The following is a 25,885-nucleotide window of genomic DNA, read 5'->3' on the forward strand; positions in this document are numbered from 1 at the left end:
CACTCTAGTCTGGGCGACAGAGTGAGACTCCAACTCAAAAAAAAAAAAAAAATTCTAAACCATTTTGAACAACTAAACAGTCCATTCAACTTTCTCAAGCTTAAATTCCATGTGACCAATGATTTTTCTGACCCGTTCCATCCGACCATTTCTGCCTTTCATTTGTTGATTCTATAAGAACATGTTGAGGAGTTCCTGTGGTTGACAGCAAGCTGGGAAACAGAGGAGATGTGACAGGATAGATAAAGGCAGTCCTTGCTTGCAAAGAGCTGACTCTCTAGCATATGATGAAAGACAATAAACTAGTATATGACAGGGCAGGACAATTTCAGGTGGCAAAGGGTGAAATAAAAATAAGGCTAACATTTGAGAGCATGTCATGTGCCTGATACTCTTCTAAGTATTAACTAATTTAATCCTCAAACACTGCTACAAAGTACTTGCTGTTACTGTCAGTCCCACCTTAGACAGGAGAAAACTGAGAAGCAGAGATCTTGCCCCCAAGCTACTGCCTCCCTACACACCAGATGAAAAAGTCCTCAAAGGGAAACATTTTGATGTGGAAGAGGTGAAACAGAAAACAGCAAGAGCACTAGAAGACATAAAAATGGAAAAGTTCAAAAGCTGTTTGGACAGTAGAAAAAGCATCTGGACAGGTGTATTGCATCAAACAGTAATTTGAAGGTAACTGAAGTTTAAATATATAAGAATAAATACAAAATCTCTTATAAATAAATTCCAGATGTTTATGGGTCCCCCCTCATCTGTTGCAGGCATCCAGCAATACCACCTGTTCTCCACTTTGCTAAATCCTACCCTGTGTTATGGTCTAAATGCTTATGTCCCCTAAATTTCACATGTTGAAACCGAATCATGAATGTGATGGTATTAGGTGGTGAAGCCTTTGGGAGTTGATTGGGTAATGAGGACAGAGCCCTCACAAATGAGACTAGTGCCCTCATAAAAGAAGACCCAGAGAGCCACCCTGACCCTTTCACTATATGAAGACACAAGAGCGTGCCATCTATGAAGCAGGAAGTGGGCCCTTACCAGATACCTATTATGCTGGATCTTTGATCTCGGGTTTCTGATCCTCTAGAATTGCAGGAAATAAATTTCTGTTGTCTCTAAGCTACTCTGTTTATGGTATTTTGTTATAGCAGTCCAAATGGGCACCCTGTTTCAAGGTTCTGCATTCATTTACCCACTCATACATTCAGTCATATTTTACTGGGTACCAGCTACATGCCAGGCACTACTGGTTGCTGAGGACACAATTATGAACCAGGCAGATGATGCCTCTGCCTCCACGGAGAAAAACAGTGTTGAAGGATAGGAAGTATTAGTAAGTGTCATGCAAGTGTATGACTAGGATTAATTACATCAGAAGGGTGACCAGAGAAGACTGGAGGAGGGCACAGCTGACTAGATAATGGACAGAAAGCAAGCAAGCCATGGGAATACCTGGGGAGAGAGTACTCCACGCAGAGAAACGGGAAGTTCAAAGACCCTGAAATGACTATAAGTTCACAGAAGAAGGTCAGTGAGCGAAAACAAGAGAGGGAGCAAACGAGACTGGAAGAAGCAAGGATCCAGGCCCCAAAGGGACTTGCAGGTGATGCCCACACTCTGGACTGCATGTCTTCAACGTGCAGAAGAGTCTGCCTCCTGGCAGGCTTTCCCAGTCCCTGAGCCCCAGTAGCCTCTCCTGAGCATGCCCCCTACTTCTGCTCTTACTACCTGGACTTCCACTTGTCAGGCAGTCTACACTCCACAGATTTTTATTCATCTCTTATATGTCAGTTCTATTTCCTTAACTATGTCTCAAGGGCAAGAATCGGTCATATATCTCCTCTGTATTCCCAGGGCCTAGCACCTAGCAGATGCCCAATAAATCTTGCTGGAGGGTAACAATGATATAATCTCTTAGAGTTCTTTCTAGCTGTAAGATCTATGATTCCTTTGAAGTCTCTTGACAAACTCGTTTGCCCAATGACTCAGAGGACTGACATCTTTCTAGATATTCTGAGATTATAATCACGCCACCATTAGAGCTGCCATCCATCGTATGACTAGGATTAATTACATCAGAGTTTTTGTTCAAATGAAGGCTGTGCCACTTGGAATGGTGTTCCCTTGCATGACACTTACTAATACTTGCATTTTAAGCCACCTTAGAAGAAGTACGAATTGCTATTAAATAATGTTATTCTGACGTGATCCCATCACCTGCCATTAATGATGCCCTCAAATTCTTTGCCTCTTCTCCCAGTAAAAGGTGGAGGATAAACCTACTCCCTTCTATCCCCTGGTCTTCAGAACTTGCCTTCCCAACAGCATGCAGGAAAATAGTGTCCTGGGACTTAGGAAGCTATGTCATAAGAAGCCTTGAGCCTTGAAGCTTTGACCTAAACTTTTTGGGAAACTCAACTCCCATGCTGGAAGAAACCTAAGTCCCATGGAGAGACCACGTGTCAGTGCTCAGGTCAACAGCCCCAGCTAAGCCCCCAGCCCAGAGCCAGTGTCAGCTCTCAGCCACCCCAACCTCAGCACCAGACAACTGAGTGAAGCCATCTCATAAGTGGATCCTCCAGTCTGAGATGCCTCGGCTGACACGTGGATCAGAAACACACTGCCCAGCTGAGCCTTTTCCAAATTCCTCACCCACACAATACTGAGCAAAATAAAAGGGCTGTTTTATAAGAAAGGGATTGGCAGTTGAGAGAAACTGCTAGGGGAGGGGCACACTGTACCTGCATAATCAACGTTTATATACCTAACCCTGAATTGTACCCCACATCTTTATAACAATTTTTTAAATTTTTTACTAAAATAAAATACCAAGTTTTGGAGTCATTTGTTATGAAGCAGTAGATTTAGGGAGAAAAAAAAAAAAAAGAAACAATCATCATGCAACATCACTGCTGGTCCAGAACTCACAATTGTGCCTTTCTCCCAATCATGTATAAAAATGACAGATACACCCAGCCCGAGATTTGTCCAATATCCAGTGTCTGCTCTGCCCAGAGTTGATTCATGGAACACAAAGCAGACAGATTAGGTGACTCTGAATGAGTTCCCTGAATCATACTAATAGAACTCAGGTCAAAAAAAGTCACCTGAAATTTATCCAAGGTAAAAGCCATAGTCCCCATTTGGACTGTACATGTCACAGAATTAGCCTATTAGCCAAATTATACACATATTTTTACTCAGTCACCCTGCAGGCAACAAAATAATTTATTATACTACTTAAAAAACATGGGTAGACTTAAAGCAGAAATGAGATGTTCAATTCTATCATAAAGATAAAAAGATCTAGCTGCTAAACACTGACTGCACACAATACTAGGAATTTCTGAAATGATTCTCAGTCAGATGCTACCAGAATGGAAAACACTCAACTGAAAATAATCCTTTCATTTGGAACACCCTTTGTTTGTACAAAAAAGTTATGAAAACAAAAGCTCCCAAAACAGGCAGGCAATTTCACCCCCATCAGTATGACCATCATCTCTTGCAGTGGCAGAATCTCTGGCCTTGTGAGCGAGGGGTTCTGGGAAAGCGGCTCACTCCATAGCCCTCCCCAGCCCTCCCACCACCTTCCCCAAGTCATAGTCAGCTCTCCAAAACACACAGGCCCTCATGCAGACCCAAGGGGGGAGCGAGGGCAACACAAAGGGAACAAATGCTGGCAGGGGGTACTTGACAGCATCAATATTTCCAGGAACTGCTCCCTTGAGGAGGTCTAATCATACTCTATCACCCACTTTTGCATAGTATGAATTCACACTCACCACTGGTACAACATTCTAAAAGAATAAACAAAAGAAAACAATGGCTCATGAAAATACCTGGCAAGCTAAGGGTGAAACGATGTGAAAATGGTGAAACGCTCCTAAGAGAAAATACCAACTTCCAACTTTGCAAGTTCATATTTGCTTGCAAAATAATTAGCAATAACAACAGTAAAACCATAACAGAAGAAACCAAAATGTCAACACTTGTATCACTGGAGGCTACACAGGTACATGTATTTTTTAGAAGACGACTCTGGAATCTAATAAGAGAAGAAAAAAGCATATTAACCTCTGATGAGATGAACTGACCATTTCCTTAACATTAGAAACTATTCCTTCAGCAGCAGTAAACTGCTGAGTCAGAATAACTTGTGTTTCAGAACACAAGTATCCATATTCCTACAGCATCACAGTTCCAAATTTGCTTTAAAAGCACACACAGCTGGTAATGCCATCAAAGGTGAATACGGTGACATTTTGGTTATGTGGCTCTGACAATAAAATGAAAGTTCAAAGGGAACTGAAGAAACAAAGCTAAGGCCGTACCCCATGTTCTTTTAATTTAATGAGAACTCAGCAGCCCCGTGTCTTCCAGCTCAAGGAGACACTGCAGACATGTTCATTCTAAAGAAGAGGAAAGTGCTTGAATTAAAAATGAAAGCAAGTCTGGCTAAATGTCAAACCACGTGATTCTAAATTTCTCCTGCCTTTGGTCTGACAAAGAAAGTCGGAGGCCTGTCCCTTCCCACCTCAAATGGTCCTGCCTCCAAAAAACACCTCTTACAAAAACATGGCCATACAAAAGGTAATCTGTAGTAGACAGAAATGTAATTATACCATTCCCTGAATCCCAAATATGAAAAAAATTAATAATTTTAAACATGAAACTCTTTCGTTTAAGTTTTTCCATTTCAAGAAACTCCGTGATCATCTTGTCCACGAATGCATCTGCTCAACAGATCTTGAAGGGACAGGCTCTGTCCTGAGCTCTGGGGTGGCAGGAGGAGCCAGCAGTGAAGGCAGCCTTCCTTCCCAAGGAGCTCCCAGCCTGAGGATGCACAACTCACTGTCAAGTAATAAGCAAGTCCAACCAAGTGCAGAGAATGGTCCCAGACAGTGGTCAAGGCTGTGCTGGAGATGAAGCAGGAGGAGGCGACAGACAGCAACTTGGGAGGGGCTAACTTGGACTGATCAGGCCCCTAAGTGACCAAAGGGAGCCACTTAATAGAGCAAAATTGGGAGTGGGGTCCACCAGGCAGAGGGCATAGCGAGAGCAAAGGCCACAAACAGCTGGGCACTGGCTGCCACCTGGAGCAACAGAGGTCTGAGTCCAGGGAGAAGGCATGCCTGGAGAAGCCGACAGGTGCCTCCAATCATGGGGTGCTGGGCCAGGCAAGGAGCCCGATTCTCATGCAGCACAGAGCCTTTGGAGGGGGGTGTAAGCAAAGGAATGAATGCCAGAGTGTGTTTTTAAAAGCTGGCTCTGGGGGCCATAGGGGAGGATGTGTGGAGGCTGCTGGGTGGCCCTGGCAAGGGACAGACAGGAGCTACAGATATGGTGACCTGGAGGCTTGCCAAGGGTACAGAGGAGAATGAGGCAGGGGTAGAAGGGAGGCCAGGAGAGTCCCGGGTTCTCGGCCAGAACAACTAGTAAACAGCAGCACCACTGAAAAGATGTGGACACAGGAGGTTTCAGAAGGGAAAGGGATACCAGATTTCTTTCATGTGGCTCACTGTCCCAGAGATGTAGACGCAATGGACCAAGCACGTAAATTACTTCACCAAAGAAGCTTCTCCAGCTAGCCCAAGAGCTGGAATTAGAACCTGACTTTCTACTTTCTAATCCAGAAGTCTTTTAGTTAAGAGCATTAAACTGAGATTTCCAGATTAAGTCATTTCCAGTTTTGCTACTATTAATTATTCACACAACAGCTCCAAATAGCTTGATGATAATGAGCACTAGAAATCAAAAGCATATGTGAATCTACACATGATAATTTCACAGAACCCCCCCCCCCCCACACACACACACACACAAGTGCATGTAAAACTATCCTGATAAGGTCTGTTCTTGAATTACAAGCATTGCACCAACGTCAATTTCCTGGTCTTGACAATGTACTGTGGTCATGTAAGATATTATCACTGGGGGAAGAAGAGCAAAGGGTACCTGGGAACTCTCTGTACTATTTTTGCAATTCTTTATCTTGAATAATTTCAAAGTAAAAAGTTATTTAAAAAAAAAGTTACCCAAGGACACAGAACCAGGGAAGACCACCAAAATTTGAGCCCAGATCAACCGATTTGTAGTTATTTTGAATATACTGTCATTTTTATTCAAATGCTCTTTAAATTTAAAGTACATTTAAAAGAAGTGACACCTAGTTGGCCCCTGTTTTCTTTGTGGATAGAGACAAACTGTCTTTATGTCCTTCTGGAAGGTCATTAGTCTGGCTGGATGCACCTTCTCCCGCACTCAGGAGCAGTCAGCATGCAGTCAGTGGGCCAGGAGCCCAAGTCTGCATTTGGCAGGGCCTGGTGTCCCTATTAGGTGTAAAACACCATTCCAAAACAATTAAAATGGCCTGCTTTCATTTTCTGAGTAGACTGAACAAAACAACATAAATGACTTAAGTCATTTGTGAAATGAATCAGAAGGGAATTTACCCAAAAGGTGATTTAGTCCAATTTAACCAAGGCCACTGCTCTCAAGAGCCTACAGAGAACTACCAATATTGCTAAAAGGCTGACAGCTATGTTCCCAATACAGAACCACGGGAGCACCTGTCCGGCACCCTCACCTGAAGGCATGGCAGAAGAGACTGGAGGTGGCAGAGCAGAAGATTGGAGCCAAGGAGACCTAGAAAAGGAGTCATGAAACGGGTTGAGTTGTTTCCTTCCCATAAGGAAAACGGCAGGGGTAGCCACTGCACCATGCAATGCCCATCCGACACCACCCGGGAGGTGGGATTCTCAGCTTTGGAAGCCTGTCACCATCAGGCCTGGCAGCAGCACCCCCACAAGCCAAGCTAAGGTGAGAAGCAGAATAAAGTCTCTGTGTCAGTTGAGATGGGGGGGGAATCTAGCAGCTACGGGCAGCAAATGAAGTCAACCCCTAAAAGGTGGCAGGTAAGTGACAGTGTGTCATCTCCCTAGCCAGCTCTTGAACTCAAGGCTCACTCCCCTAGCCAAGCTAGCCCAAATCCAATACCCACATATTAAGTTCATCCCTCAATTCGTCGCCCCTCTCTTGCCTGTCCCTTTTCAAAACACTGAGCCAGTCTACCCCTTCCCTTCCCTCACAGAACCCACTCATCCAAGAGCCTACTTTGTCCAAGGTCCTGTGAAGACTCCAGCAGATGTGAACAAGACACAGATCCCAATTAAACTCAAGGTGAGAGCAAGTCAGGGAAGAGCTGGATACGTTTACAAGCAACTATGATAACACATAAAGAAAGATCAGCACAAAAATCTACAGATGTTCAAAGAAGGAAGAAAATTCCCAACGGAGGAAAGCGTGGAAAGGTTTCTGGGAGAAGGTGGGAGCCAGGCCCTGAAGAACGGCTAAGATTTGAGAAGCAGAGGTTGGAAGAAATGAATAGAAAGGAATTACAGTCAAAGAAAGCACTTGGCAAATGCACACAGGAGAGCCATCAGTCATCCTAGGGGAAAAGCCACGGCTCCTCTCTCCTGTGGGAACACAGGCCCAGACCTAGGGAACTTTCTTCCCAAGAACAGGGTCTGCTATACTCAGTGACTGAACCACAGCTCAGGAGGCCAGGATCTTCAGCAAGGTAAAAGCTGTGGGCCCCTAAGGTCTCCACTCTTCCCAGAAGTCAAAAGAACCTGCATTCCATCAGAAGCTTGGTCTCCCTGGGGCAAGCATGGCCAATCTCTCCTCACTTCAGCTTCCTTTCCCATCCTCCTCTCTGAGTCTCCATCTACTCTGCTGGCACAGTCCCACAAAGGACAAGGTGCCAGGGCTCCAGCAGCCACTCAGGACCCTGAGACAAGCTTGAGGATGAAAGTCATGGGTAAAGGATGGCAGAGCAGAGAGAGAAGAAGCCTCTGATGGCTGTGGAGCAGTGTGTGTGGGGAGGAGGAGGAGGGAGCGGGAGAGAGAAGACATGAAGGGAGAGAGAAAGAGAGAGAGTTGTGTGTGTAAGAGAGGGAGAAAGAGAGAGAGGGAGGGGGTGAAGAAGGGAGAGGGAGGGAGAGGACAGGGAGGGGTAGAGGAAGAGAGAGTGGTGTGTGTGAGAGAGAGACGACGGGAGGGGGGAGAGAGGAGAGGAAGAAGTGAGGGAAGGGGAGAAGGAGGGAGGAGGGGGAAGAATAAGGAAAAAGAGGAGGAGGAAGAAGAAATACCTTCTGTTTTGTTAAAATCACTCGCACTTCGATTTTCTGTTAAATACTGCAAAATCTAATTCGCAACTGAGGTAGATAAGGTGAGGCCACATTACAGGAGGTCTTGAATGAATGTGCAAATGTCTAAAATTAATTTTATGGACAATGAGGATAATTTAAGTACTTTTTAAAGAAAAAAACCACCAGTACAGATGATTTGAACACTTATCATGTGTCCAGTGGTACTAGGCTCCTGCCCCTAGAAGTGACAACCTCCAGAGAAGCATGCCAAACAGGAGGCGCAGGTGCTAGGAAGCAAGTCAGCGAGGGTTTCAGCCCACAGAGAGGTGTGGGCAGGCTCCCTGGAGAAGAATGTCACGTAGGCAAAGCCCCACGGGAGGAGTTGGAGCGCTCACACCTAGGGCAAAGACACAGGCAGAACAAGCCAACCCAAGCCAGAGGCCAGCACGGTGGGCATTGAGAGCACAGCCAGGGGTCTCAGGACAGCCTAAGATGATGTGGCAAGGAGGACGGGCCGCGGAGATGGGAACGGCACTGTGGCTTTGGAAGACAAGCACAGCAGGGTCTCTGGACAGGCGACAGCCACAAAGTCGTGTGAAGGAGTAATGAAAGCCTGAAGCAAGGGGCAGGGCACAGCTCCGAACACGAGAGCAACAGTGCGGACATCCCAAAGACGGGAGGAACAGGGTTTGGTGGAAAACCTTTCCTGGCCACTAGCTGGGTCCAGCAAGGCATCCTGAGAAGACATCTGGGAGGAAGCCCCAACATCTGTCTGGATGTGCCTCACCCCCGGCAGTCAGTGACTCCTCTACCTTCCGAAAAACAGACTCCCAGAAGTGCTCCCAACTTCCTCCCCTCTCTTCGAGGTCATTCCTCATGCCACAAGTGCCTGCGAACTCCACTCACTGGCATTTCTTTGTGGGCTGCCAGTAGCTGTTCAGAAACTCACATGCCTGTCCCTGCTCTCGCCTTTCAGACTACCAACCCCCCTTGGAGGACAAGGTACTAACTTCTATTTCTGATGTCATCTGTCCATGCCTCTGAGAGCCTCTGCCATGAGCACTTTCCTTAGGGGACTGAGAACCCTGATAGGCCACACTCCTGAACAACAGACAGAGACAGCACAACGGCATCTCAGGGAGGGAAGACATCCGTACCCCTGTGGGCATTACTTGTCAGAAGGTTCCAGTCATGATGACAAATAATTCCTTCAAAAGAGGTGACAACAGAGATGAGGTGAGGGTTATAAAAAAATACCTAAGATACCCAACAGACGGAACAAAAGGCAAATGCTTCACGCCCACAAAGTGACTGGAACACTCTCTGTGGTGAGCACTCAAATGCTAACATTATCTCACCACACCAGGACTCAGATATCTCAAGACTAAACCATGAGTAAGAACACAGGACAAGCTGAAATCGAATCCTCGTGTGACTCTGCAAAGCACAAAGAAGTTTTGTCTGTTTGGTTTACCTAATTCTTTTTCCCTTATGCACAATTTTAGAAATGAAAGAAAAGGTTCAGTGCCTTGGTATGACAAATCTCTTCTGGCAAAATTTAATTCAAAAGAAAGGGCAAAGATAGTGACATACTTTCACAGGAAAAGTTTACCCTGAAGAAATCCCTCCCGGTTTTGACCCTCAAAACAACTGTAGAACCAAGCATTAGCTCTGACCCAGCACTCAGTGAGGCAGCAAGGAAAGAAAGGTCAACAAAGCTGATTCCAGTCACAGGAAAAAGCCAAAGATTCCTTCTAGCCTTGCCCACTCTATACCAGGGCAGGCAGGCTTCCTCTGGAAAGGGCTAAATAGTAAATATTTGGGGTTTTCTGAACTGAGGTCTCACTCTGAGGGTGTGAGAGCAGTGAGACAGCATGTTCACAACAAGCACGGCTGTGTTCCAAGGAAACACCATTGACAGACGCGGAAACGGGAGTTGCACGTGGTTCTCAGACGCCATGGAATCGACTTCTTTTCTTTTTCAACCATGTAGGAAGGTAAAACCTGGTCTCAGCTTATAGACCATACAGAAACAGGCAGTGGACCAGGTCTGACCCGCGGGCCAAAGTTTGCCAACCCCTTTCCTGCATCAAAGGCAAGGAGGTGACGGAAAACCCAATCAGCTCAGAAACTGCTCAGTGTATTTATAAAGGCAGCAGGCCATTGGGAGACAGAGAGAGCAAAGAGGAGGAGATGAACGCAAGATTGCTAAGAGAGGAAGAGGGGTAAGTTAGAAAACACGGTCCAGGAGCAAGAAGCCAAGCCAAAGCAGGCAAAGGCTCCAGGGGTAAAAGCAGCACCTGGCGGGGAGTCTCCAGGGCAGCACAGAAAGAAGAGGATATCAGCCCACTTGGTAAGAGATTAATCTCAGAGAAAGCTAAAGTCGCAGCAATGTGGATGAATGCAGAAGGCCAGAAGGTAAAGGCCGAGGCTGCTCTAAGAACAACTGTCTGCCCATAGGCAAGGGCAGCTCTGGTGTTAGAAGTCCCTGTGCTGGAGGGGCGGGTTTTTTGTTTTGGGGTTTTTTTGTTTTTTGAGTTGGAGTCTTACTCTGTCACCCAGACTGGAGTGCAGTGGCATGCTCCCGGCCACCGCAGCCTCAAACTGCTGGGCTACGGCAATTCTTCTGCCTCAGTTACTCTGGGGGGTTTTCTGCAGTGTTTCTGGGAGTATCAGTTCAAAGCTTCCACCTCCAGGCTGAGAGTTTCTGCCTCTTTCCATAATATGGCCCTGGGCAGAGCTGGGCCTTGAGGGTTCTGACCATTGTACCCTCTTCTACCCTAACCTGTACCTGCAAGACTGACACTCTCAGCCATAAGGAAGGTAAGGGACAGCCTCCCATATGAGACATCATTATTGCAAACAGTTACTGGTAATGCTGATAAAATGGATTAATAACCGGACAGACAAGTTAGAAACTGCCTTGGCCAGAGACCAGAACAAACTATTTTGAGTCTGGTCAGATGAATGGCCAGTGGCTGGCAGTCAGCAAGCACGAAACAGCTGCCACTAAGAAATGCCGAAGAGCCACTTTCACAGAGGGCCAAGCAATAAATAATCACATATGTTGGCTACCCGGAAAAAGCTGGAAGACAGAGTGAAAATCAGCAGTGAAAGTGTCATGGCTGACACATCTCCCCAGAATTCCTGTGTTGAAACCTTAACCTTCAGGACCTCAGAAAGTGTATTTGGAGACAGTCTTGAAATCAGTAATGAAGGGTGGCCAGTGTCCTCGTAAGAGGAGACCACAACACATGGAGAGACACCAGGGCCGCACATGTAGAGGGAAGGCCACTCAAGGGCAGCAGAGGCAATCCATCTGCAGCTAGTGGAAACCAACCCTGCCAACCCCACCAGTCCTGGCCCTCCAGCCTCCAGGACCATGAGAAAATCACTTCTCATGGTTAAGCCTCCTACCCTGGGGGATTTTGTTATGGCAGCCCTGGCAAACAAATCCCAACAGCCAAATTCCTTGCAGGTGAAAAGACACATGAGAATAGCACCAGTGGCCAACACAGACACCCTGTCCCCAACCCCATCAGCCCTCCGGAGATTCTGGCGGGTGCTGGTTGCCAAGGACATGACAATGGAAAACTAAGTTCCTGCCCACAACAAACTCACAGTCTACCTGGGGAAAAATTCTAATTCAGCATGAAGGTACCAAAATAGAAACATGCCCCTACGTTCAGAAACACAGAAGACAGTTCCTCAGCCAGTTATGAAGGGTCACACGAAGCCTCAAGAAAAACAGTATCTGTGTTCAACTCAGTGTCACCTAAAGCTGCCTCCTGACATATTCTAGGTTCAGCCTAAAGGTTTCTCCAGACATAGTGAGCTGTCACCTAGCTGGACATGTCAACAGACTGGAACTCTACTCTCGTGCCAATCACTGAATGTCAGCCAATCACAGGTGGCCAACAGTTCTAACTGGGTTCACATTAGGAGAGTGCCAGCTGTGAGCAACCCCGTGTCTGTCCCTGCTTCTGCCATCAGTAGTCACTTTTCTTTCCCTGTCTGTAAATATCCCTCCACCATGAGGCGGTGCTGGAGCCTCTCTGACCTACTCTGGTTCGGGGCAAATCATTCTTTGCTTAAACTCTGTTACATTTAATGTGCCTAAAGTTTTCCTTTTTTCACCTGGGATAAATGCTTTACAAAAAAAAGCTTTCTTCTGATTATCTGAGTAGTAATATACTCCCTGAAGAATATATGGAAATCAAAAGAGAAAGAAATATCACCGAAGAGGGGAGCATTTGATGACAGACATGGAGTTTTATTTTGCCCATACTGAGGTGAGGTTCAGAGAACCAAAGTAGAGACAGCTACCCAGAATAGAAATAGAGATTTGAAGCAGTCACCACTGAGGGCCATCAAACCATGGGTGCAGATGGGCTTTACCCAGAGACAATAGTGCCAGCTAGAGCCTAAGAAGGGCTTCACAAGGCCAGAAGCAGTGGCTTACACCTGTAATCCCAACACTTTGGGAGGCCAAGGCAGGAGGATCACTTGAGGTCAGGAGTTTGAGACCAGCCTGGACAACATAGCGAGACCTAGTTTCTACAAAAAAAAAAAAAAAAAAAATAGCTAGGTGTGGTGGGGTGCACCAGTAGTCCCAGCTACTGAGGCAGGAGGACCGATTTCACCATTGCACGCCAGTATGGGCAACAGAACAAGACTACTTAAGCAAAAAAAAAAAGTAGGATTTCACAGAACTTAGGAAGGTCAAGCACAGCAGAGACAAGTAGAGTAAGATGAACTAAGAAACAGTAGGTGCAGAGGTGGAAAGGACAGCACGACCAAGAGGGATGCACGGCAAGGAGAGAGGCCCGGTGTCAAATGCTGCCAAGGCAGCAAGCAGCCATCTGAAAAACATCATGGCCATTACCAGCGGTCGCTGAGGCAAGGGGTGGAGGCCAGTGAGGCAGCCTGAGCAGCGCATCACTGTGTCAACGGGAGGACACTGATGGAAACTCAGGGAAATGCAAGCAGCCAGAGTCACTCCTGGGACGGGGAAAGGGGACAGGGCAGACACATCCAGGCAGTGGCAACAGAGATGCTGGTGGGAGCCTTTCCTTCTGTCCTTCCGAAGCTCTGGGAGACTCATGAACAGGGAGGGGAGAGGCAAGGGCTGGCGAGGGAGGCAAATGGCATTTAGCGATTCCCCACTGGGTGCAGAGGATGCCGCTGACATGCACACGCAGCACCTCCTATGTTCAGAGATGCCTCCACACTGGAGAGAAGTGAGAGGCAGCTCTTCTACACATGAAGGAATTACAATTTAGAGCAAAACACACACACACACACATACACACACACACACACACACACACACACACAAAATACCCCACCCCCACCCCCAAGATCATACAACAGATGCAAGGCAGAAGCAGGACCCTGAGCCCAGAAGCTCCACAGACTCCTGGAGCACCCGCACAGAACAAAAGGCATGTGGCCCTGGGCTGGGCCTCGCTTCTTCATCTGGAAAATAGAACAATAATGGCAACTACCCCCATGTGTATGTGTGTAAAGCCCTTAAAGGACAAACACCGCATTCTGTAAACGCGGGTCACTGTTATCTTACAGTCTGCAAACCCAACCCTCCATGCCCACCCTCCCCCACGCATCCCACTCTGGGTAAAGTACACCCAAACCAGCCCAGTGAGGATCCTTCCAGGCCAGTGCTTCTCCACCCTGTGCTCACTGCCGCCTCCTCAGAAGACCTTCTAGAAGTTTCTTCCCTCATCATGGCCATCCCGTGAAATTACAATGCCACAGAGCTGCATTTTGTTTCGTGCTGTGGCTGTGGGAAGATGACACCACTCTGCAATGCCCAAGACATCTGGGCTTGCCCTTTCCTGTCATCTCAATGCCCTTCCATCCAGGACCCTGCCCCTGTGGAGAGTGTGCCTTCTGGTCCTTCCTCCCAACCCTCTCCTGACCCTACTCCCTTTGCCCTGTTCCAAAGTGGGTGCCTCAGTCTCACAGTTCTTCCTTCACCCAAGATGCTGACCGCTTCCTGATGGGGCACCTAACCCTATTACTGCCAGCATCCCCTCCATAGGCTACCAACATGACCTTTCTCAACACAAGTCCGTTCACGTCAATCCTTCTAGAACTCATCGCCATGCTCATCAGCTGCTGGGCCTTCCCACGGTACTCCAAGTCCCACTGAGCAGTCCCTGCCTGGCTTCCAGCCCTGGCCGCCATACCCCACTTCACTCACAACTTACACTGCTGCCTCCACGCTCTGGCCCTTCCGTCCCCTTGGCCTCTACAGCACCTGTGCCCTTGAGCCTTTCCAGAGAACTCCCAACTCACCTCCAACACACAACGGAGGTGTGCATGCCCTCCTGGAAGTCTGCCCAGCCGGTGTCACCACAGACCATGGAGAGCTATTGCTGTGCCTCTCACATCCCCGCCCCCACTCTTCAGCCCCCTCTGTCAGGAACAGCCCCACTCCCTGGGGACTTCTCCTGCCCAGCCCTGCTCTAAGCATTTCACCTGTGCCCCACAGGGACCATGCCTTGTCACCACTGGTCCTGCTGCGCCCCTGGCCCTGGTGGACATTCAGGATACGCCTGCTGCAATGGGGCAGACAGCTTGGTTCATTTTCCAAGCTGTGTCCTTTCCACTGACGTCCACAGCCAGCCCCACTGCCAGCAGCGGCCTTTGGGGTCATGAGGAGTGAGGGCAGGGATGTGACTAGTTCATCACCGGAGATGAACCGTCTCTTTGAAAGACACCCTACGATTTAAGGAAAAAAGTCGTCAGGAATGCTTTCCAAGCTCAGGGGGAAAAGAGTCTCTACTATCCAGAACACCCACACACTTACAAACTAATCTATCTGAAGGATATAAACGTATTTTTAAAAGCCAGTGGTAAACGTTTACTCACCTACAGTCTAACAGTTTGGGGAAAGAAAATCATAAAGAGAAAGAATTCAGAGATATAATAGTTAAAAGTATACAAACAGGAGACAGAAAAAAATCAAGTTATATAATAACCTAGTGAAACACTTTGAAACCATACACTCACAGAAAGACAAACAAAAATACTTCAAGCAGCAGAGTGAAAAATACTCCTCACAGTTCCTTGAGAGCCATTTGGAGAAGGTCATTTGAGTCCACAGCTCCCACCCCCACTCTCTGCTGGCTGAAACAGCAACGTTCCTTAATAATAATTGGAAAAGACTACTTCAAGCTGATCCAGGAGTTTTACTCTCTGAAAAAAAGTATATGTACACTTTGCTACACACACACATATAATCTTCTGAATGTTCATCTTTATTTGGCATCACATAAGAAAATTCCAGATGTAAGCATTAGTGTCAAGGCAATAATAACATTCTAGAAATAACAGTTTAGAAAATAAAGAGCTTCTGAGACAGAATTCCCTAAGGTAATGATGGGGATGCAGCAGCCCAAGATAAGGCCCCTGGAATCTAAGACGTGGGTCACACCCGCCTCCCGCTCTCCTGCTCCCCCCGAAGTTGGTCATAAAACCTAGGAAGGCCTTTCTGATCCTACCCTGAAGCAGGCCCTGAGCCCCACATGTGAGGGTGCCTTCCCTGTGCCCAGAGGAGAGAGTATCTTTGAGGGAGCGCAAGACATGGGTCATGGAGAAGACCCGGAATAAACAAGCCTCGCAGGACTTCCTCAGTTTATTACCATTAAATCATATGCTTTTTTTTTTTTTTTTTTTTTTAGTCAAGGTCTCTGTTTCTCAGGCTGGAGTACAGTGGCACAATCATAGCTCAACACAGCCTCGACCTCCTGGGCTTAGGCGATCCTTCCACCTCAGCCTCCTGAGTAGCTGGGGCAACAGACATCCGCCACCAAGCCTGGCTAATTTTTTTAATTTTTTTGTAGAAACAATGTCTCATTATGTTGCCTCAGACAGTCTCCTGGCCTCAAGCAGTCTTCCCACCTCACCCTCCCAAAGTAGTGGGATTACAGGCATGAGTTACCACGTCTGGCCTCTAAATAATACTCTTTTTCCAATCTCATTTCTCCTCAACCGTCCACATGTCATCCAACCTGCATAAAGAGCAACCCCTCGGGTCCCCTCCCACTGAGGGAGTTTTTCTGTCTTCTCAATAAATCCTGCTTTGTCACTTAAAAAAAAAAGCCTGCATAAAGATACACAAGTGGGTCTTCGTTTCCTTTGTTTCCACAAAAACCACAAAAGGTTTTTGTGTCCTGTAAAACTTATGTTAAATACATTTGTTGCCGGCTTGGTGGCTCAGCCTGTAATCCCGCGCTTTAGGAGGCCGAGGAGAGTGGATTGCCTGAGCCCGTGGGTTCAAGACCCGCCTGGGCAACTTGGCGAGACCTCATCTCTACAATAAATAAAAAAAAAAAATTAGCCGGGCGTGGTAGCGCGCGCCTGTAGTTCCAGCTACTTGGAAGGTTGAGGCGGAAGGATCGCCGGAGCCCAGCAGGTTGAGGCTATGGTGGCCGGGAGCATGCCACTGCACTACAGTCTGAGTGACAGAGTGAGACTACAATTAAAAAAAAAAAATACATTTGTATGCTTTTCTCGTTTTTCTGTCTTTTGTTATAGGGGTCTCAGCCATGAAACTAGGGTTTTTCTATCACTACAGTAAAAACTCAAATTTTGAGACTATTCATTTGTTATAAACAGTGGTCATCTTTTTTTATTATCATTTTAATTGACAAAAATTGCATATAGTTATTATGCATAACATGATTTTTTAAGTATGTATACTTAGTCTATTTTTCCTGCTATCACAAATTACCGCACACTGGGTAACTGAGAAACAACAGCAAGTTATTTCTCACAATTACAGAGGCTGGAAGTCCAAGATCAAGGCACAGGCATCTGGGGTCTGCAGAGAGCCGTCTTGCTGCGTCTTCACAGTGTCCTCACACTAGAACACAAAATGGCAGAAAAGGCCTAGCTAGGTCCCTCCAGCCCTTTAATAAGGCATTAATCCATTCATCAAAGTCAAAGCCCTCATGATGTAATCAATGTCCAGAAGGCCCCACCCCTTCACCCCACCACAATGGGGATTATGGTGAATTCTGGAAGACATTCTGATCACAGCATGTCTGGTCACATGCAGAATGGCTGAATCGAGATAATTAACATATATATTACCTTACCTACTTATTTCGTGAAAAGAACACAAAATTTACTCTTGGTGATTTTCAAGGATACAACACAGCCGTCCCTCAGTATAGTCAGGACAGCAGGATTCCCTGCAGATACCCAAATCTGGAGATGCTTAAATCCTTGATATAACATGATGAAGTATTTACATGTGACCTACGTATATCCTCCCATATACTTCAAATCATCTCTAGATTACATATAACACTAAATACAATGTAAATGCTATGTAAATAGCTGTTGCGCTGTATTTTTTACCTGTATTATTTTTACTGTTGTATTTTTTATTTATATTTTTTCAAATATTTTCAAACTGTAGTTGGTTGAACCCAAAGATGAGAAACCTGTGGAAATAAAGGTACCAACTGTAAGCTGTTATTAACTACATGTTGTGCAACCTCTTAACTTGTTTCTCCTAACTGAAATGTTGCACCTTGTGACTAACCTCTCCCAGCCACCTCCCTCCAGCCCCTGGTACTCTCCGCTACCATAGTTTAATTTTTTTAGATGCAACATGTAAGTCAGACTATATAGTATTTGTCTATTTTTGCCTGGCTTATCTCACTTTGCATAATGTCCTCTAAGTTCATACATGTTGTCATAAATGACAGTGTTTATTCTTTTTAAACACTAAATAGTACTCCATTGTGTATAGATGCCACATTTTCTTTACCCATCCACATGCTGAAGGACATTGAGGTTTGATTCCACATTTGGCTATTATTAATCATGCTGCAGTGAGCACGTGAGTGCAGCTATCTCTTTGACATACTGAATTCATTTCCTTTGTTTTTTTTTTTTGAGTTGGAGTCTCACTCTGTCGCCCAGACTGGAGTGCAATGGCTGCTCCCAGCCACCACAGCCTCGACCTGCTGGGCTCCGGCGATCCTTCCACCTCAGCCTTCCAAGTAGCTGGAACTACAGGCACGCGCTACCACGCCCAGCTAATTTTTTTGATTTATTGTAGAGATGAGGTCTCACCAAGTTGCCCAGGCGGGTCTCGAACCCACAGACTCAGACAATCCACTTACCTCGGCCTCCCAAAGTGCTGGGATTACAGGCTGAGCCACCAAGCCTGGCCTTCCTTTGGATATATACCCAGTAGTGGGATTGTGGGGACATACAGCAGTTATATTTTAAAACCTCCAGACTGTTTCCCATAATGGCTGCCCTAACTTACATTCCCACCAACAAGTATGCAATGGTTCCCTTTTCCCCACATCCTTGCTAACACTTGCTAATGTTTCATCTTTTTGATAACAGCCATTGTAATAAGTATGAGGTGACTCAACTCACTGGAATTTGTATTTCCCTGATTATCTGTAATGTCAGCCATCTTTTCATATACCTGTTGTTCATTTGTATGTCTTCTTTTGAGAAGTGTCTATTCAGGTCCTTTGCCTATTTTTCTTTTCTTTTTTTAAAAAGCAGGATTTATTGAGAGGACAGAACAGCTCCCACAATGGGAGGGGACCTGCAGGGGTTGCCCTGCCCATTTTTCCATTGGGTTATTTGTCTTCTTGCTATGGAGTTGTTCAAATTCCTTGCATATTTTGCATAAGAACCCCTTATCAGATACACGGTTTGCAAATAATTTCTCCCAGTCTGTAAACTACTTCCTCATCTGTTGACTGTTCCTGGCTGTGCAGAAGCTTTTTAGTCTGACATAATCCTGTGAGTCAATTCTTGTATTTGTTGCCTGTGCTTTGGTTTCATATCCAAAAAATCACTGCACAGACCAACATCATGGAGCTTTCCCCCTATGTTTTCTTCCAGTAGTTTTATAACTTCAGGTCTTATGTTTAAGTATATAACCCATTTTGAGTTCATTTTTGTATATGGTGGGAGATAAGGGACTAATTTCATTCTTCTGCATATCCAGTTGTCAAAGACGTTGTCCTTTCTCATTGTGTGTTCTTGGCACCTTTGTTGAAAATCAATCTACCATAAAAGCATAAATTTATTTCTGGATTCTCTATTCTGCTCCATTAGTCTGTGTGTCTATTTTTATGACAGTACCATGCCATTTTGACTACTATAGCTTTGTAGTATATTTTGAAGTTAGGTAGTCTGATGCCTCCAGCCTTGTACTTTTTTGCTCAAAATTGCTTTGGCTACTCAGCATCTTTTATTGTTCCACACAAATTTTAGAATTTTTTCTATTTCTGTGAAAAATATCACTGAAATTTTCATATTGACTGCACTGTGTCCGTAGATCACTTTGGGTAGTATGGACATTTTAACAATACTAATTCTTCCAATCCATGAATATGGGGTTTCCTTCTATTTTTCCGTGTGCGTCTTCTAGTTCTTTAATCAGTGTTTCAGTTTCTCATGTATACGTTTTTCACCTCCTTGGTTAAATGTACTCCTAAGTATCTTGTTTTATAGCTACTGTAAATGGGATTGTTTCCTTGGTGTCATTTTCAAATAGTCTGCTGTTACAGAAACACCACTAATTTTTATATGTTAGTTTTGTATTCTGCAACTCTACTGAATTTGTGTATTAGTTCTAATAGTTTTTTGGTGGGGTCTTTAGGGCTTCCTATATTTAAGATCATGTCACCTGCAAATAGGGATGATTTAACTTCTTTCTTTCCAAACTGGATACTTTTCATTTCTTTCTCTTGCCTCGTTGATCAGGCTAGAACTTCTAGCACTATGTTGAGTATGGGTGCTGAGAGTGGACATACTTGCCTTGCTCCTGATCTTCAAGGGAAAAGCTTTCATCTTTCAGCTGTTGAGTATGATGTTAGTTGTATGATGTTACTTGTGGATTTGTCGTATCTGAACTTTATTGTGTTGAAGTATATTTCTTCTATCCTAATTTGTTGAGAGTTTTTATAATGAAAAGATGCTAAACTTTTGTCAAATGTTTTTTCTGCATCTATTGAGATGACCATATGGTTTCTGTCCTTTATTCTGTTAATGTGGTGTGGCACATTTATTGATTTTTGTATACTGGATCATCCTTACAGCCCCTTGATCATGGTGAATGATCCTTTTAGTGTGCTGTTGAATTTGGTTTGCTAGTATTTTGTTGACAATTTTCACATCCATGTTCATCATTAATATTGGCCTGTACTTTTCTTCTCTTGTTTATATTCTTGTCTGGTTTTGGTATCAAGGTAAATGCTGGCCTTATGAAGGAAGCTTAGAGATGTTCCCTCTTATTCAATATTGTAGAAGAGTTTGAGAAGGATTATATCTTTAAATCTTTTATAGAATTCAGCAGTGAAACCATCAGGTTCTAGGTTTTTCTTTGTTAGGAGACTTTTTATTATTAATTCACTTTCCTTACTCATTAGTAGGCTATTCAGAATGTGTGTTCTGATGCTGTTGAATAGCATATTCTGGGTATGTCTGTTAGGTCCATTTGGTCTAAAATATAGCTTAAGTCAATTGTTTATTAGTTTTCTGGCAGGATGACACTTCCATCACTGGAAATGGGGTGTTAGAGTTCCTTACTATCATCATATTGTGGTCTATTTCTCCTTTCAGATCCATTAATATTTGATTTGTAAAAGTAGGTGCTCCAGTGTTGAATGCACATATAACTGTTATATCTTCTTGATGAGTTGACCCCTTTATCATTATATAATGACTTTCTTTGTCTCTTTTTACAGTTTTTGACTTCAAGTCTATTCATCTGATATAAGTATAGCTATCCCTACTCTCTTGGTTTCCATTTACATGGTAAATCTTTTTATATCCTTTAACTTTCAGTCCATATATGACCTTAAAGGTAGGTGTGAAACCCATACAATCTAGAAAGAATGGGAATAGCATAGTGGTCTTGATCCAATCAGTTTTCACCTCTTTTGAAACTGTCTTTCCCCATACCTGGTGATTCTGGTGTCCTAAGGGAAGGACCCATGATCCAGCTTGGCTAGTAGCCTTTGAATCTTGAAGGAAGGCTCAGTGGAGGAACTTGATTGGAGCTGGCAATCCAATGGCCTGAGATCCCCCAGTGTTACTTCATTCCTGCCCTTGTTGAGTCCTGGAATTTTAGCCATTCCTTTTACATGCATGTTCATCATTAACAATGGCCTGTTATCTTCTTTTCTTGTTATATCCTTGTTTGGCTTTGGTATCAAGGTAAATGCCAGCCTTATAAAGAAGCTTAGAAATATGCCCTCTTCTTTAATGTTATAAAAGAGTTTGAGAAGGATTAATACAGTTCTTTAAATCTTTTATGATTCAGCAGTGAAACCATCAGGTTCTAGGCTTTTTTTTGTTAGGAGACTTTTTATTACTAATTCAATATCCTTATTCATTATTAGGTTGTGAACTACCAGTATACTTCAGAGAAACTACAGTTTTTGCGTATGTTAGCACAAAGTTCTACTGCTTGAACCAAAGAGCCCCTCTACATGCTGTTAGACTTGGCTCTCTCCCTTCATCTTCCTGTCTGTAAAGTCAGGGTCTCTAAGTCCCTTCCAGCTAGAACCTTCCCTCGTTCTAGCAGCAGGACAAGTCCTAGCAGATATGCACAAGTTAGCCTATAATTCTCCATAACAATTTTACCATTTCCACTCAAGACCCATACTTATCAATACACACTTATCAACAAGTGGCAGAACTGAGATGCTTTTCAAGCCATGTATTTAGGTTATAAAGCCACAAGTCTCTCATCTATCACTTATTACATCTCAGCAGTATTATTTTGGTAACAGTGTTGCCACCCTCTCGACTATGGTACTGAGCAGAAATAGAACTTGAACATTTCCAGGAACTGTCAACTTGGCACTTCTTACAAGGAGTTAAGGTTTCTTTTATAACATTAACAAAATAAAGCCTAGGAATAAGACCTGTCCCAAACGTCTTCTAGAAGTTATATTTCCCTTTAAATTAAAATTTACTGTTTGGAATGGCATAACATACTTTTTTTTAATCTGGGGAAATGCCCTCGAAGAAAAAATATATATATGGAAGAAAATAAATAAATATATATTTATATATATATAATATGCATATATATATATATATATATATATAATACACACACACACACACACACACACACACACACACATATTTTTTTCTTAACTGCCCAACTAAGGAACAAGTATAAACACAGCTGCCTATTAAAATTAAGTAAAGCAAACATTCCTGCAGCTAGCTACAGCAGCAGCCTGCAGGTTTGAACTACACCCATAAAAAGGGAACCTTGCTAAGCATTTGGTTAAACTCTGAAGCTGCACCACCAGAAAAGCTGGTTATTGGAACTGACAGCTTTAGATAGCATGATTGAAGAACTGCACAAGCGGGCCTGGGCTCCGGCATCAGGGGAGCCAATACTGTCTTCTAAACACAGCCAGAGAGGTTTCTTCATTTTACTCTCAAGATAGCAAGGTGAGATGAAAGAAAGCCAGGGATTCTGCTTCTTGACACGCCCCCCCCATATGGTCTCACATGAGACCCTAAACTGCCACCCACAAAAAGGATAAAATGAGAGATGGGGGAGGGAAGATGCCATTGGGAATTAGCCTTAGGACAACAGGCAGAGAAGAGGCTGGGAGCCTGGGAGAGACTGGAGAAAGGTCATTCCCAAGAAGGAAGAGGGCAGTCACAATGGGGCCTAGACCAGCTGCAGGTCAACAGAATCCGAAAGGGGAAGCCAAATGCTGAGAAAATGCCTTCACAGGACAGAAATAAGCAGGCTTTGAAGACAAGGGCCTGGATTCCAATGTGACTCCATTGTGCCATGTGCAAGTTAGTTGACATCCCTGTGCCTGCATTTTCTCATCTGTGTAAGAATGGCAATAATACCACTTGCCTTATCAAGTTACTGTCAAGACTAAATGAATTAATAAAAGCAAAAAACTTAGAACAGTGCCTGGCAGACAATAAGCCCCAGTGACTATTGTGATTGTTTTTTTTACTGATGTTCTCTGGAGTTCTTTGTGAGACACAGAAAAGACTGAAATTCATTCTTAATTACAAGCAAAACTATGGGTAGACAGTAACCTGTGTGACCACTCCAGGGAAGGACAAAGCCAGCCCATCCTCTGCAGCTGGCCAGCTGGCCCTCTACTCCCCTGCCCCAAGCCATCTTCAGCTCTCTCTATCTGAGAGCAGCACCCAACTCATCCCCTGCTGGCAGGCTCTCTCTCTATCTGGACAGAGCTTGATCTACAGAGCACAGAGTACTGTGGGCAGTGTGTGATTGCTGTAGCAGCAAAGTGAACAGCAGTGAAAATAATGCCTCAAAGCAAATTCAGCAGTTCTTCAAAACCCCTCCTGTTTTTTTCATGTGCACCAGCCTACCTGTCCTCATAGAAAGAACTCTGAGGGATTTTAATGTTGGTAATAGAGACACACTCGTATGGGGTCTGAGATTCTGGAACATTCATGTGGACTGATGTTCAAGAAATTCAAGGAATGAAAACACTGGCAAACAGACATCCTTCTACAAACCTCTGTTCCCACTACCCTTCCCCCTCCTCCCATCTGAAACAAGAACTCTCCAAGCAAGGGCACATCTGTGGGAGGCCATCCTGGAGGAGCAGGAAGTGAGGAGGGCCTGCACTGAGAAGCTGGCCGGACCTCCAGGTTCTCAGCCCTGGCTGCACATGAAGACAGCCTGGAGAGGCGCATGTGTGCCTGGCTATGCATATGTCAGTGTGCATCTTCACTCCCATTGCCCAGGCCCCACCACCAGAGTTTTGCAGTGGGTTACCCTGGGGAAGAGTCTGGGCACCCAGAAGGCTTCCCAGGTGACTCCAGGGCACAGTCGGGTTTCAGAAACACTGAGCTAGATCCACCCTAATGGTCCACAGGTGACAGATGTGGCCACATGGTCCATACACCCACAGGAGGGAGGGAAAAGTCACAGTCGGGATTTCTAAGTGAAAAGAACATCAAATCCGGTGAAATGGAGGCATCTCTGCTGGGGCAAGGCCCGTCACATGGTTTGCTATTCCTAGAAAGAGCTGTAGTTAGCTGCCAACAAGCGCATTATTTCATCAGTCCCATAAATACTCGATAAAAGGCTTCCACTCATCCTCTATGTTAGCCTTGCTGAAGCCGAAAGGACAAAAAATCTGATAAAATTCAATACTGAACTATCACAATTTCTTTCTAAATGATTAAAATCAGCATTACTAAAAATAAGATATTTTGGTAAAATATCATCATCCCAGTATACTTTTAAAAGCCCTTGAAAATTTTCCTCTTAAAATGAAAAAAAATGCATTAGTACAATTTTTAAAAAGCCCCTTTCAATGATTAACACTAGAACAGAATACAATTCCATTTCCAACCAAGTGGGAAGCCAAGACTGTGCAGCAGAAAAGGCTCAGAGTCAAGAGTCAGGATTCTAGGTCCAGCAATAAGGGACACCAACCAGCTGTGTGATCATGCTGACTCCATTCCCTTGGCCTCCGCTCTCAGAGAAAAGCCAGGTGACCCGTGAGTCCCCTACTCTAAACTCCATTAACACCAGAATCTGGCTCCACCTTGCTGACTTGGTTCACTAGCAGAAGAATGTGCTTAAAACTTAGAAAACTTATTCACTTAGTAATGCTAGCAAATTTAACCAGCTCCTGTAACGGTGCACACTGAGTGAGCAAAACTGTGGCATTTCTTGAACACAGCCCCACTTCCCTGAGCCGGGGGCCTCCTTCCCAACCTGCATCAGCCCCGTGATGGCTCCGGCAGGACCTCTCGACTCTCTCTCTAAACAAGAGAAGGCATGATGAAGAGCATCTCTCCACTTCCTGCCACATCCTCTCCATATGACTGTCTTAGTAGTTTTGTTTATTTTGATTCATTTTGACTTAAATATAAGTTTCTTTCTAAGTAATCTGTCCCACTTTAAATCTTACTTCCTGTTCAATATTGTTATAACTCTTTCCTTTCATTTTAGTTGACTGTGGTCATTGTACACACTTAGGGGATACAGTGTGACATTTTGATACATGTATGCAAGGTGTCATGATCACAGGGAGATTAGCACATCTACCACCTCAGATGTATATCGTTTCTTTGTGGTGAGACCATTTCAAATCTTTTCTTCCAGCTACTTTGAAACACACAATGAATCACTGCTAACCACTCACCCTACAGCACCGCAGAGCACCAGGACGTGTTCCTTCTATCTGGTTTCTAACCATTGGCCAAGCCATGCCCTTCCCAGTCTCCAATACCCACAATCCTACTCTTTAAAGTAATATACTGTTAAAAGGAACTGCATAAGCAGAAAAGTTTCAATTGCTATAAATGGAAGGAACCCAACTGATATCAAAAAAGGCAATACAGCTAACCTCTAGCTGAAAACCACTGCCTACAGAAGGCCTGGGTGTGAGGACCCCTTCTCATTCTTCTCAGGGCTGAAACACAAAGGAAAAGGAAATAACTCTCATTTGTAACTTTCTGATTTAATCCCAGCTGTGCAATCACACTGAATCCATCCCCTGGATGAATGGATGTCCACATGTCATCTAAAATCATCTTCAGAGCCACCAAAGGTCATGGCTACATACACATGTCATGTGTTGGGAAAGGCAACAACACACGGAAGGATCCGAGCTGGTGGTGCTGTGGAACCAAGTCATCCCTGAGGAAGGGGGTCTCACCCTCCACAC

The 25,885-nt window shown here is 44.7% G+C and overlaps 1 protein-coding gene across 2 annotated transcripts in view; it reads right to left on the reverse strand.

Annotated features, from left to right (window-relative positions):
* CRADD (CASP2 and RIPK1 domain containing adaptor with death domain) overlaps positions 1-25,885 on the reverse strand; it is a 168,241-nt gene that overhangs the window by 133,743 nt on the left and 8,613 nt on the right. Inside the window, exon 3 of one of the 2 annotated variants that reach the window (XM_021719273.1) lies at positions 15,056-15,059. The exons of the other annotated variant lie outside the window; for it this stretch is intronic. Within the exon in view, the coding sequence (XP_021574948.1) occupies positions 15,056-15,059 (4 nt within the window). The remainder of the gene's footprint in view (positions 1-15,055; positions 15,060-25,885) is intronic. 2 annotated transcript variants of the gene reach the window in all.

This window comes from Carlito syrichta, unplaced genomic scaffold (assembly GCF_000164805.1).
Source record: "Carlito syrichta isolate Samal-C Ts95f unplaced genomic scaffold, Tarsius_syrichta-2.0.1 Scaffold314344, whole genome shotgun sequence".
Taxonomy (NCBI): domain Eukaryota; kingdom Metazoa; phylum Chordata; class Mammalia; order Primates; family Tarsiidae; genus Carlito; species Carlito syrichta.